Source organism: Chaetodon trifascialis, chromosome 12 (assembly GCF_039877785.1).
Source record: "Chaetodon trifascialis isolate fChaTrf1 chromosome 12, fChaTrf1.hap1, whole genome shotgun sequence".
Taxonomy (NCBI): Eukaryota; Metazoa; Chordata; class Actinopteri; order Chaetodontiformes; family Chaetodontidae; genus Chaetodon; species Chaetodon trifascialis.
In genome coordinates this window covers 18196456-18209161 of record NC_092067.1, presented here as the reverse complement: position 1 = coordinate 18209161, position 12706 = coordinate 18196456, and the positions used below count along the sequence as shown (strand labels likewise).

The following is a 12706-nucleotide window of genomic DNA, read 5'->3' as shown; positions in this document are numbered from 1 at the left end:
CAAGCTTGGACTCTTGACTACACAGCCGTGTCCCTGAAATTAGCTGTAGGACCAAACGACTCTCATAGGTGATGATGATTAAGCTGCAGGCCGAGAAAAGTCGGGACAAACACACACAGACACACAGGGGTTCCTATTAGATAGAGATGCATCAATAATTTAGGCCTCTCCATCACTCTGACACAGCAGGGGTACAGGGGCACGTCGTGCATGTGTGTGTGTGCATGCACGTGTGTGTGTGTCTGCAGTGAGAGCTTAATGAGAAGGGCCCAGCTGGACTTCTGCTTGTGTGTGTGTGTGTGTGTGTGTGTGTGTGTGTGTGTGTGTGTGTGTGTGTGTGTGTGTGTGTGTGTGTGTGTGTGTGTATCTCTCTCTGGATATAAAGTGCCTCTTATAGCTGTTGTCTCACCACTCAGATGTCAATGCAGACTGCTTGTGTTAATATTTGGCAGCCTGGATACATAGATTGGTGATGAGGGGTTTGCAGATGATAGGGATGCCACTGAAATAGTCCAAATTACATGGGCAGCATGTGAAGTGATTGGCAGTCACTACATTCGAAGAGGGAGCTGCTGTCTGTCCCCGAAGCAGCATTCACACCGAATATAGCACAAAAAAAATAATGCGTTGGTGGGTGCATGTTACAAAAGATAGTCTTGAGAGGATGAAATACAAACCAAGAAGTCCAGTTTGAGCATCTGTGGGCTTGAAGGCTTTACAGAGGCCAAAACACTGCACAGCCGTTTATGACACTATGAGGAAGGATAGTACAACCCTGGAAAGTTATTACAGCGACTTTATCCTCTGTCTGTGATCAGGAAGTGAGGAGTACTATTTTGGAGTTGACACCGCAGAATAATCTCCCAGAAAGGTGCATTTAATCATATTTGATTGCCCAGCTCCTTGCCAGACTTGTTGAAGCCCTCTGTTTTGGGTCCTTTCTGTGCCAACGCAGCGGCCTCAGTGAAGTGAAATGCTGCCGTTTTTGACACAGCGCTGATGTCAGTCTGAACAACTTCATTGTGGCTTTGCAATTGGAAACGTGACTAAACGCAGAAAGCTTGCCGAGCCTGGTTTTAGTGCAGCAGATGCAGTGCCTGCCTGCTGATACTCCCGCCAAAATAATCATTTCTTTGGTAACTTTACCAAATATAAACACATTTCTTTTCAAAATTAGACAAAATAATCTCAAATGCATGAAGTGCGAGTATTGCATTAAACAGATTTAATAGAGATCTTAATAGTCCATCCTCAAAAAAGGTTTTATGGCCAGTTGATACACTTCAATAACTAAGCTCAAAAAGAAGGATTTAAACAGTTTTTAAAACAGTTTAGTTAGATTTTGGCATTTGTAGGTGGATTTAATGGTTGTGACCGTGCTCTGAGTTTCCTTCGGGTTCAGGTGGGTGTGGGTGTATCTGTATCTCCATGATGGAAAGGTTTGGGTGCTTTGTGGAGGTCATGTGCACCTGGAGTGTATTTATGTTGTTTGAAATGTACTAAAGCAGACTTGACTTTGGGTGGGTGCGCTGAGTGGGTTGGGTCGTGTTGTATAAGTATACGAGTGCTCTGTTTGGTGTAGGTTCAGCTGGATGTGATGTCAGCTTGCATGTGTTTGAATTAGGGGCAGATGGGTTTGGGCAGAGCTGAGGTTGAGTCATGCAAATAGGAGATGAGTTCAGGAGAGGCTTTTTTTTTTGTGGGCAGCCTTGGGAGGAATTTTGGGTGAGACATTATAACCCGTGTCAAGGACACCCTTGTCTCTTTCTTTCCTTCCCTCTGTTTCACTTCATGCATCCCACTGTTTCTGCAGCAGGAGGGAGTTAGCACACACCTGCCGCTGGATATGTGTGTGTATGCGTGTGTGTGCATGCATGTATCCTGCTGGCTTATCGCTTTCGCAGTGCAGATACCAGCTCATGAGCCCGAGTGTCAGTGTTACCTGGAGAGTGCACTCACCCCTCCAAAAGACATGAAGTACAGAGAGTACAGTTAGCCTGACACATAATAGATGACCTTGGAGATTTCATTCAGCCACCAAGTGAAGAATCTCTCGCACACACACACTCCCTTATCTACTTTGCTGCAGCATGACCGCGCACTATAGCAGTGATAGTTAAAGAGACACTGACACAGCAGTCATGGGTGTGTGAGTATGTGTGTCCATGAGTGTGTGTGTGTGAGAGAGAGAGACTGACAACAACTCCATTTATGCGGAGGCACAAACTTGAATTGCATGGCTGAAAGTTTCTTGATTGGTTGCAGTGTACCGTCTTTTCGAGTGTGGTGCCTCGCTGACCTTCTCTGTGCATGTGTGTGTGTGTATGTGTGTGCGTGTCCTCTAGTCTGCCTCATGAGAGCAAACTGAGTTATATCTGCAGCATCAATCCATCATGCTCATTAGCATATGATTTGGGTTTGATTAGCATATCTATTAATATGGAAATGCTACATCACCAACACTGAGCACAGACGGGTCGGCCCTGTGCGCACTCTCTGTCTCTCTCTCACGCATGCACACACACACACACACACACACACACACACACACACACACACACACACATAAAGAAATACTCGGCTTTCTCTCCAGGGATTGTTCAGGAGTTTGAGGTTACGCTAAGCAGACATGATTGCGATGTAAATTTGTCAGCGGCACGCACCGCTGTTGAGTGGATCAAGTCCAATGACACATAAGAGCATTCCCTGCAAGATCACACCAAGATTACACTCAAGTTTCCATACAAAAGGTTTACACTCTTTCAATATATATACGTAATATTTGCTTTACACTATTTGCTTTTACACTGGAGAGTCAAGTGTTGACACTGCAGAGACAATGTTAGCCTGTGACAATGAAAGCCCTATACATAGACTTTCACAGATGCAGGTGTTACAAAGGAGAAACATGTTTCCTTCAGGTATTCATGTCGTGTGCATCCATGCAAGATGTTCATTTGTTCAACACAATCAATTTTGAATTTGACGGTTTTGACTCTCAGGCTGCTCCTGAGCAGCGCCTGAGACGCACAACATCGATGGACATGAGCGCATAAAAGAAACAGCCCCGAGAAACTGCACCTCATGGTCCCGCTGAATGAGGCTGGGGAGCTGGAGGGAGTCAAACCGCAGACGGCAGGCAGTTCAGGAACATTGAGAAGCAGTGTGAGTGTTGCAGGAAGCAGAATTAATGAGCGCCAGCCTGCTTGTAGTGAATGTATATATGAACGATTGGACGGTAGCTGAACATGCGACAATAAAACTACCACGAAGCTCCGTAACTGTGGAACACTTAATAATCCGTCACAGAGCTTTCCAACTATAGACTGTTTTCCCATTTACAATCAAGATGTGCTCACAGCCGCAGGGCAGAAAACATGTTGAAGATGCCATAATAGCTTACACATGGGCGTTTTCAGCTTTTAGAAGTTATTGCACCACTTTTTTCATGCCACTCTGATAAACAAGTGTCGGTTCGGGCTAGCTTACGTGACACATGGAATTAGAGTATGAAATGGCCAGTGGCAGTGATAGAACTGGACTATACCGCTTATAAATGTCTTGTTTCAGGTGGTGAGCAATGAGCTGATCCCCTCAGTGCTGACAAATGAGCAACTGAATCATCATCATAACTAATCAATGCATTTCGACTCCATCTCTGTCAAATGTTAATTAGCAGTAAGTGGCAAGACACTTAAAACTGATCAGCAAAGCTTTGTTGTCAGGCCTCAACAAACTTCTGCACTTCTCATTAAAAGCGTGCAGCTGTGGTACCGTAAACCAGGTGTTTATTCGTCACATTATTAAAATCCAGAGCTGTGACCAGCCCATCTGATACATACAGCTAATTATATACTGTGCTAGAAGGAATATTTACTTCTTACATTTATTTAGTGGCACTGAAAATAAATACAACACTGCAATCACCCAGTCCTGACATACAATTAAGAGAGTTCAGGGTGAAAACACATAAAAGCTAAAAGCTTATTTCCATTGTGGTCCTCATTAGGAAAGGGTAAGATGACAGTCCTTCAAGTCCCCAACCCCTTACTCATATGGGTTGCTCAGTGTGTTGCACAAATCCTCATGGTGTTGCTCTCTCTATAAGCTCTCTGTCACTGCGATTCTAATGCTGCATCATTGTCTGGGTGCAGATCTCACAGTGCAGTCATTCAGAAATCCGTCTAGATACTGATCGTTCACAATACCGAATCTGAAATATTACAAACAACGAAGTGCAAAAATCAGACATTAATTTGCTGTTTTACTCCTGAAAAGAAAGCTTGGAGTGTGTGTGTGTCTCTTATTTGTCATAATCATTTCTTTGTTACCCAGCCAGGGATGTTTTAGATTAGCTGGATGGGGATTTTATTGATTCAATTTGGCATTGCATTGAGTTGTCGGGATTCATTTTAAGCGTGTAAATAGCAGGCAAACCAACAACAGTTAATTCTGAATTATTTTGCATCTGAAATAAATAGCTACAACTTTTGACATGTGAGATGTCACCAAAGAGTGAACTAGAATGAAACCAAGGTGAGGAGAGAAAGAATAATCCTGGCAGGCGAAAGGGATGCTCGCGTTTGGCTGAGTTATGTGTGGGAGTGTTTGACAAGGAGAGACGGTGAGAGTGTGTGTTACACAGAGGGAGTCTCACGAGAACAGTTGTTGTAAGTGATGATTGTTATGCTGCTGGTTTGAAAAGCTGCCAACGAGAACAAGCGAGGAAAGGCCACACAAACACACTTCTTCCTGTGTTTGCTGGAGATGTTGTTATGGATGTGAACAGCCGAGGACTGAAATCTAACACCTGAACTTCTCCCCTCCTCTCCTCTCAGTTAAACGAAACAGCCAAGCAGTTGATGGAGATCGACAAGCCCACGCCCACCAACGCTCCAGGTCCGAGCTCTGAGCCAGCCCCTTTGGGCCCCTGCACTCCCGGCCCCTCCCCCTGCGCCTCCCCGTCCAATGGAAACGGCTCTGGCCATCGGCGAGGGGAGGGGAAGAAGAACGCCAAGAAGAGGCATTCGTTCTCGGCGCTGTCTGTCAGCCAGAGGGCCGCCCAGCTCAACAACAGACACAGTATGGAGATCTCCCACCCGGTCCTCATCAGCTCCTCTGACCCCAGGGCTGCTGCACGCATCCAGGTACAAAAACATGTATGCATCATGAACTTGAGTAAAGCTATTGATAATGATGCACTTGAAGAACACATGGCTAAAACAAGGTAAAGTTCACATGAATTAACGTTTAAAGGTAATGCGCAGGAACTGACAGTGAGCCAGATAAGTAAATAGAGCATCCATCCATCTATTTTCTATACTCTATGCAACATATACAGACAAACAACCATTCACGCTCACACTCACACCTAAGGACAATTTAGAGTCACCAGTTAACCCAATGAGCATGTTTTTGGTCTGTGGGAGGAAGCCAGAGTGCCCGGAGAGAACCCACGCATGCACGGGAAGAACATGCAAACTTCACACAGAAAGGCCCCGCCCGACCCGGGGATCAAACCAGCAACCTTCTTGCTGTGAGGCATGCGCACTACCTGCTGCTCTACCGTGCCGCATAAATAGAGCAATAAGAAGAAATTAAAAGCAAAGACCCAGTTAATGAGATAACAGAAAGCAGACCTATTTCCACCAGAGTTGATAGGCCTCCTCCCCAATCACTGACTCTGACAATTCCATGTGAATAGAATCATTTGATAGCTGTTGACTGGAGACACATTGCTTTTAATTACATTTATTACCTCTGTTTGCATTCGCACCTGGTTGAAATTTGTTTTTGAATAAAACCCAGGATACCCACATGTTGCAGGTAATGTTTAGTCAAAATGAAACCACTCAGTTTGCCTGTTCTCTATGTCTTCAGGATGCATCTCACCCGGGCCCCTCTCCCTCCTCGGCAGGGGTGCTGGTGCCCCCCAAAGTGGCATCTATAACCTCTGAGCTGCTGGCCCATGCCAAGGTGCAGCTGCCACTCAACATGTGAGTACACCTCAGGGCGCTGTCAGCTCGCCCACCTGCGACCTGTTTTTTTAGTCCCTCCTTCCATCCCTTCGTTCTTTGCTCCAGATCTTCAGAACCCTCCTCCTCCTGGCAGCGTTAAAAATATTTCCTCTTTGGTGCCCAGAGTTATTGGCCACGTTCCACCACCTCTGCATCCACGTTTACTCCTCCACTGGTCAAGGATGAAATCTCCCTCAGAAAGGAAAAATACAGTTGCACAGCTTTTCCTCGACTGTGTGAAGCTTACATCAGAGTTTCATAACAAGGCTTTCAGCAGCACAGCCGTGGCTCACACTATGGATTTATTCTACAGCAAACAATTAGATGCTTAGTCTTTACTAACAAATGCCCTTCAGGATACACATTTAGTTCAGTATATGTAAAGCTTTCATTATAACTTGCTTTCATGTTTCAGCTTCTGGAGTTTTTGCTTTATTTGATAGCGGACAGATAGTTTACAGCATGGGGATGACATGCGATTACATGATCAGCATCTTAAACCCTCGAGGCTTCCTGAAAACTCTGGCGGAGGCTTTTCATGCCTCCACACCAGCAGCAGCAGCAGCAGCCGTGGCTAGAGGCATTCTGTGGATGGGTTGTCCGTCTGTCCGTCCCATTCTCCTGAACACCATATCTGAGGAACGCCTTGAGGGGATTTCTTCAAATGTTGCACCAAGGCTCACTTGGACTCGAGGATGAAGTGAATAGATTTTTGTGGTCAAAGGTCACTGGGACCACACAAAATACACTTTTGGTCATAGCGCAAGATTTCATATGCTAATTCTGACCAAATGTCTCATAGGATAATTCAAAAGGTCAAAGATCAGCCTCACTCTGACATCATAATTTTCTGCTCAAGCACTTTTCTGGCCATTATTCCACACCATAACTCATGAAGAGAGGAGAGATGGTGACCATATTTCACATTTGGTCAGACACTGAATCGATGACACTAATCTTGGGCATCCACCTTCAAACTGTGCTGATTTTTTACATCTTCTGTGCTTCTGAGTTGAAGATGTGTGTGAAGCATCCATGTTTTACAGTTTGCAGCAATATTTGGAGCATTGTAGTCCACCACAAGCTCATTGGTTTTACTGATGATAAGCGTCATGTGATTGTCGTTGCACCATGTGATCTACCAGTCTGTAAAAAAAACCCTCCTCTGTAAAAATAAGTCTCTAAGTGACAGCATGTTTCACAAAAAAAAAAAAAACACTTCAAAGTCCTCACCACATATGTTATATGAGTCTTGACAGACATGGATGTAAATTCAACTTAACTGGTTCAAGGAGACATGAAACCCCCGAGGCTGTAATTCTAGTTTTTTGTTTTTTTTTAATTTATCTGTTCAAATTTGCAGATACAGATATTAGAGGAGATGGGTAATATGACACAGCATTGATACACAAGACAAACAGTCTTGCAGGGTTACTCAGGAGCTGGAAGCTTTGCTCCTGACTTAAATGGCTTCACAGGTTGATCATTTCTCGAGTGGATTAAGAGCCAAAATCCACCTGACACACTCTCACAAACACAATTAAATTCTTGTGGAATTGTAACCTCACTAGTCATATCCAGATGGCTGGTGAGACGCCAGTGCTGAGCAAGACTTTTCTATAATTTACCTTGTAATTAATCTACCATGTAACTGCCAGAGAGATATTTTCAAGGTGAGCGTGTGTGTTTGTGCTTGTGTTCATGGACCAGTTTGAGCTTTAGACCTTGAGAGTGAACACATTTTTGGATATTTTCAGAAAGTGAGGACACGAGGTTAGTCCTTAGAAATAAGTTTATGGTTTAGGCCTCGTTCAGAGAATGCATTATGCAAATGAGGGTCCTCATAACCATAGAAGTACAAAGGTGTGTGTGCATGTGTGCATGTGTGCGTGTGCTGTTTATTAGTTTAATTGGTGTCTTGCCTACAGGATGTGAGTCAAATACAGCAACATTGTCAGCTCTAATAATATCACCTTCCAAGTAGCACAACATACACACATGTAGACACATATACACACACACACACAAGCTCAGATACACATACGCTTAATACACCACCACACGCACACACACATGTCCGAAGCGGGTTTGTTCTACTGATGAGGTCGGACGTTTCCATCTTGACCTGGCAACTATTCCTGTTGCCATGGGGAGACAGGAGACGGTCCCCACATCTGTTACCATGGCAACGAGGAGGCAGCACATATAGGGCTTGTTTACTCTGTGGTCTTACCGTCTTCTGTCTCCGAGTCTGGCACTAAATACTACGAATGTCTCCCAGTGACAGGACCAGAAACTCGTTTATATGTTAACACAGATGCAATGCTCAATACTCAATGCATGCACAGTAAGATGTTCAGTACAGCGTTCATCTGCTGATAGTCAGGTAAACAAGGACATATTGATTAGGCATCCATTCACAGCATGCCGTACAATGTGGGAGGGGGAAATCGTTCAGTTAGTCTCTGGTGGTCACATTACGACCTCCGAGAGCAATGACTTGGATTCTCTTTAAGACGTTAATAAATCCCAGGCTTCACTGCAGTATTCAAGCTGCGATGCGTCATGGAGTTGATGTGAGTCAGCCCTCACTGACTCTGATCTTTCTTTGCAATGATTTTTGCAATAGTGGTGTTATAATTCATAGTTTATTGCAATAAAATTAAGCTCAAAAAGCTGTTGATTTTGCTTAACATGCTAATATGAATTTGTACTATTTTTTTCCAAGATATAAATAAAGATTGTTCACTCATAGGAATATATGCCAGGAGATCCATAATGTATTATCCCCAAAGGCCTCATTCTTCCTCATAAATACTAAGTCATGACAAGAGAATGCATTCTCAGATAACTGGTAAATAAAGGCAAATAATTGCTATGTTGAGTATTTTTGCTTGAGTGAAACTCAAGAAGTGTATCTCACCGTGTGTTGGTGCATGCGTTTAAGTTAAGGTAAAACAGTCGAGGGCGTTTGTATTGTATTTACTCAAGAAGACATAAAACAGACGTGGAAACGCTGTCGAAAAATGGATGATATATGGTGGGAGGACCAACCAGCACAGTTCCTCTCTTTGACTTGACAAAGATCCTATTGTAGTTCAAAATGCTGTTTGATAGTCTAACAAAGGAGTTGGTGGAGCATCAACAGTGTGCAGGCTCTCTGCACTGTACATTTCAGCTGAACAACTAAAAATAAGATGTGTAAAATATGCACTTCTAAAGAGTCTTTTATTTATTTTGTTGATGCTGGAAACACCTTGAAATCCAATAAGATCATTTCAACTTGTTCTGACAACTCAAAACCAAAGTGTCATGAATATTCTTAAGTCATTTACCAGAGGAGTTATTTTCCTTCTGATTCAAGTAACAGAGCCCTGAAATTTGGTATTCTCTCCTCCCCTCTTAACGCGCTGACAGAGATTGCTGCGCGTTGTTCAAAGGACTGATTTGCTAATCTTCATTCATTTGTTTATTCATTCATTTATTTGCATTGTGTGTTTGTAATAGCTTTGCTTTTACTTTGCATAATACATATCAGGGCCAATCCGCATGGGAGATAATTGCTATTTGGTGAACAGTTTTCTTGATATTTCCTGCAGGCTTGTAATGATTTTATTACTTGATTTCACATTTTGTCTGTTGCCTTTGTTCCCCAGATATCTGGCTCTATACGCCTACAAGCCCCAGAAGGCTGACGAGCTTGAACTTCGGAAAGGGGAGATGTATCGAGTGACAGAGAAGTGTCAAGACGGGTGGTTCAAAGGCACCTCACTGAGAACTGCTGCCTCCGGTGTCTTCCCTGGAAACTACGTCACCCCTGTGTCCAGGTCAGTGAGGTTAGGCTCGTGCGTGGGGAGGGCGGAGGGTATTGCAGTGATGCATCCAGATAAAAGGCAGATAGCAGTCATGTTATGTGCAGTCGGTGATGAAGTACATCTCACTTTGCCAAGTGACTTAATTACTGTAGAGACAACAGTTTAAACACAGGGCACCCGATCGTTTTAATCCCTCAAACAGCCACGGTGTTCTTCTGCAACATAACTGATCCTCCTGCAGGTTAGAGGGCCGACGGGTCGGTCGAGGTGGTCGTGGAGCTCCTTCTCTTTTCACACTGAAGCCGGTGAAATGTTCATTTTCATATGCAGTTTGAAACAGCTGATATTTCAAAGCTTTGCTCCACCTTTCACTCAGTTCAATGCAGTGCAATACAATCAGACTAAAGCCCCTAATTTGGTCCTCACACAAAGGCGGTGGAAGTGCTAACCTAGTCGTTGTAATTTCCATTGTAATTTTTTGGTAGTAATTTCCTCGCTCCAGCCGAACCCGAATAAAGATCAGGCCGAGCAGTGCAATTTTGCAGCTTGTTTTGACATGTAATTGCGCCCGCGTTTCTGCGCACTCAGAGAACCTCTTGTCACAAAGGCACGCCCAGAAAGCAGTTTTTTGGACTTGAGTTGGCGGAGGCACAATCTGTGGTTTCTGTGTTCCTCGTGCTGATCATTTATTCTTCCTGCTGCAGCCTCCACTCCACGCTGCGCCCCGCTGTGTCTCGATTCTGCTCTCATTTTTTGGCGTCTAAAACAAGTAAAATTATTTGGTCAACCCAGAAGTGCTTTCTGAGAGGTCCTTACCAAGAAGGGCCTGTAAACTTCTGTGAAACACTTTTCATGTCTTATAATGGAAAAAAGCCGTTTAAATGAATCCATCCCTTTTGGAAAGTTGATACTTTTTTCTTTTCTTTTCTTTCAATGCAAACCAAAAAGTTATTTCAGATTTCATTTAAATACAATGTAAAACACAAAACAGCAGTCACTCAATACTGGCTCTGTCTTTCTAATGTTGAGCTACCACATACTCAGTGCAGATCATCATCATCATCACAATTATTGTCATCATCTTTATCGTTACTTTTGGCATCCCGAGCGCTGCAACTCATAGCTGTTAAAAGCAAATAAAACAGAAAAATGAGTGCACTGAAATCATATTTGGCAATTTAATTACCCTCATTATTCCCGTATGCACGAAAACATTTGCACTGGCTGTTCATCTCATCTGTATTCTGCTCCATGATGCAGTCAAAGAAAAAGACGGAGAGCGAGAAAATGAAAGCAAGGGAGAATTAGAATAATAGAAAGAGAAAGGAAATAGGCAAAAAAAATGGGAGCGAGAAAGATAGTGAGAAGATGAAGAGAGTTTTACGGTGCTGCAGGTTAGTCAGAGAAAGAACGAAAATGAGAGAAGAGGAGAGGGAGTGGGTGAAAGAATGAATGGGGTGGAGAAAGACAAAGAAGAAGAGAAGAATGGGAGGAAACTGGAGGAGAAGGTAGTTGAAAAAGCAGCAGAGTGAGGAGGAGGAGACGGAGAAAGCGAAAAGAAAGAGAAAATGATACAAAGAGATGAAACCGCTGCAAAAACAGCAGGTGTCCCTCTCTAGTGGATATGAATGGCTGCTTCACATTCTGCAGTTATGCAATCTGCAAGAGAGAGAGAGAGAGAGAGAGAGAGAGAGAGAGAGAAAGGCAGGATGGGCGAGTAATCAAATGAGAGGCAATTTGTTATTTTTACGCAAGCATACTCTCTCCTTCCCTGCCTCCCCCTTACCTCTCCCCCTCCTTTGTCTGCAGTGCAGCTCAGAAATTTCTCAATATGATAATGAGAGGCTGCCAAAGATGCACACACACACACACACACACACACACACACACATTGTAGAGATAGAACATATCCAGGCAGCCAAATAGACATGTCAATCTTTTTGAAATGCAGTTTGAATATTTACATATTTGTTGTGGAATTTATTATCAGTTGATATGAACATGCAGGATGACAATTTAATCAGAATGCCATATGAGAATTCATGCATTTGGATTATTGTTATCCTGGATTCAATAATCCTGATTTTTAACGTGTCATAATAGCATGAATGCTGTTTAGGAAGATTCAAGAATGCAGTTTTGGTGCAAAGGATGATTGTCCTCTCTTATTAAATTTTGTATTGCATTAAAAATTACTGATAGTGGCCAAAAACATCTGTATGGGCCCGCTGAAGTCCATGTGTTTGTGTGTGCTGTTTCTATCACACACATACACACACAGGGAGAAAGCCATAACTCTGCATGTGTGTGACAGGAAGTCAATGGGCGGCCATGAGAGTGTGAATACTGTGGAGTCAATAATGTTCAGCTCACTGTTCTGCCATTCAGCACTCTGCAGCCTGCAGCTCCATATATGTTACAGTAGGACACTGTGTGTCGTGCTGATCCACCGGCCAGATAATAGCGCTGAAATCACTCACTTTGACAGAGGATAATTGGCACTGTTTGCCAGCTCCTGCTCTGCTATAACAGACTAAATCCCGCCTATTAATATTTTGCACTACACAATACTTAAGAGTTTGCAGCAACTCTGTGAGGCTATGCTTAGACACAGCATTGTTTTTAGCTAGAGGCTAACATCATAGCATGCTAACACAATGATGACAGTGTGACATGTGATAAGTAGGTTTACCTGTTGCCCTGTTCCCAAGCATGAGCTGAGCACTAAACACAAAGTGCTGCTGAGGCTCCTGAAAATTAGCGCTACAGGTATTTAGTTCTAAATTTGACGCTCGGTGAATAAAGGAGATGAGATGATATTACAGTTCATCCTGACGGGCACCTTTGAGTCTATTCCAAATTTCATGGCAATCT

At 43.4% G+C, this 12706-nt stretch overlaps 1 protein-coding gene across 2 annotated transcripts in view; it reads left to right on the top strand.

Annotated features, from left to right (window-relative positions):
• LOC139340574 (E3 ubiquitin-protein ligase SH3RF3-like) overlaps positions 1 to 12706 on the top strand; it is an 88581-nt gene that overhangs the window by 61050 nt on the left and 14825 nt on the right. For both annotated transcript variants that reach the window (XM_070976484.1, XM_070976483.1), the window contains exons 4-6: positions 4839 to 5147; positions 5881 to 5996; positions 9674 to 9844. In XM_070976484.1, coding sequence (XP_070832585.1) covers positions 4839 to 5147; positions 5881 to 5996; positions 9674 to 9844 — 596 coding nt within the window. The remainder of the gene's footprint in view (positions 1 to 4838; positions 5148 to 5880; positions 5997 to 9673; positions 9845 to 12706) is intronic.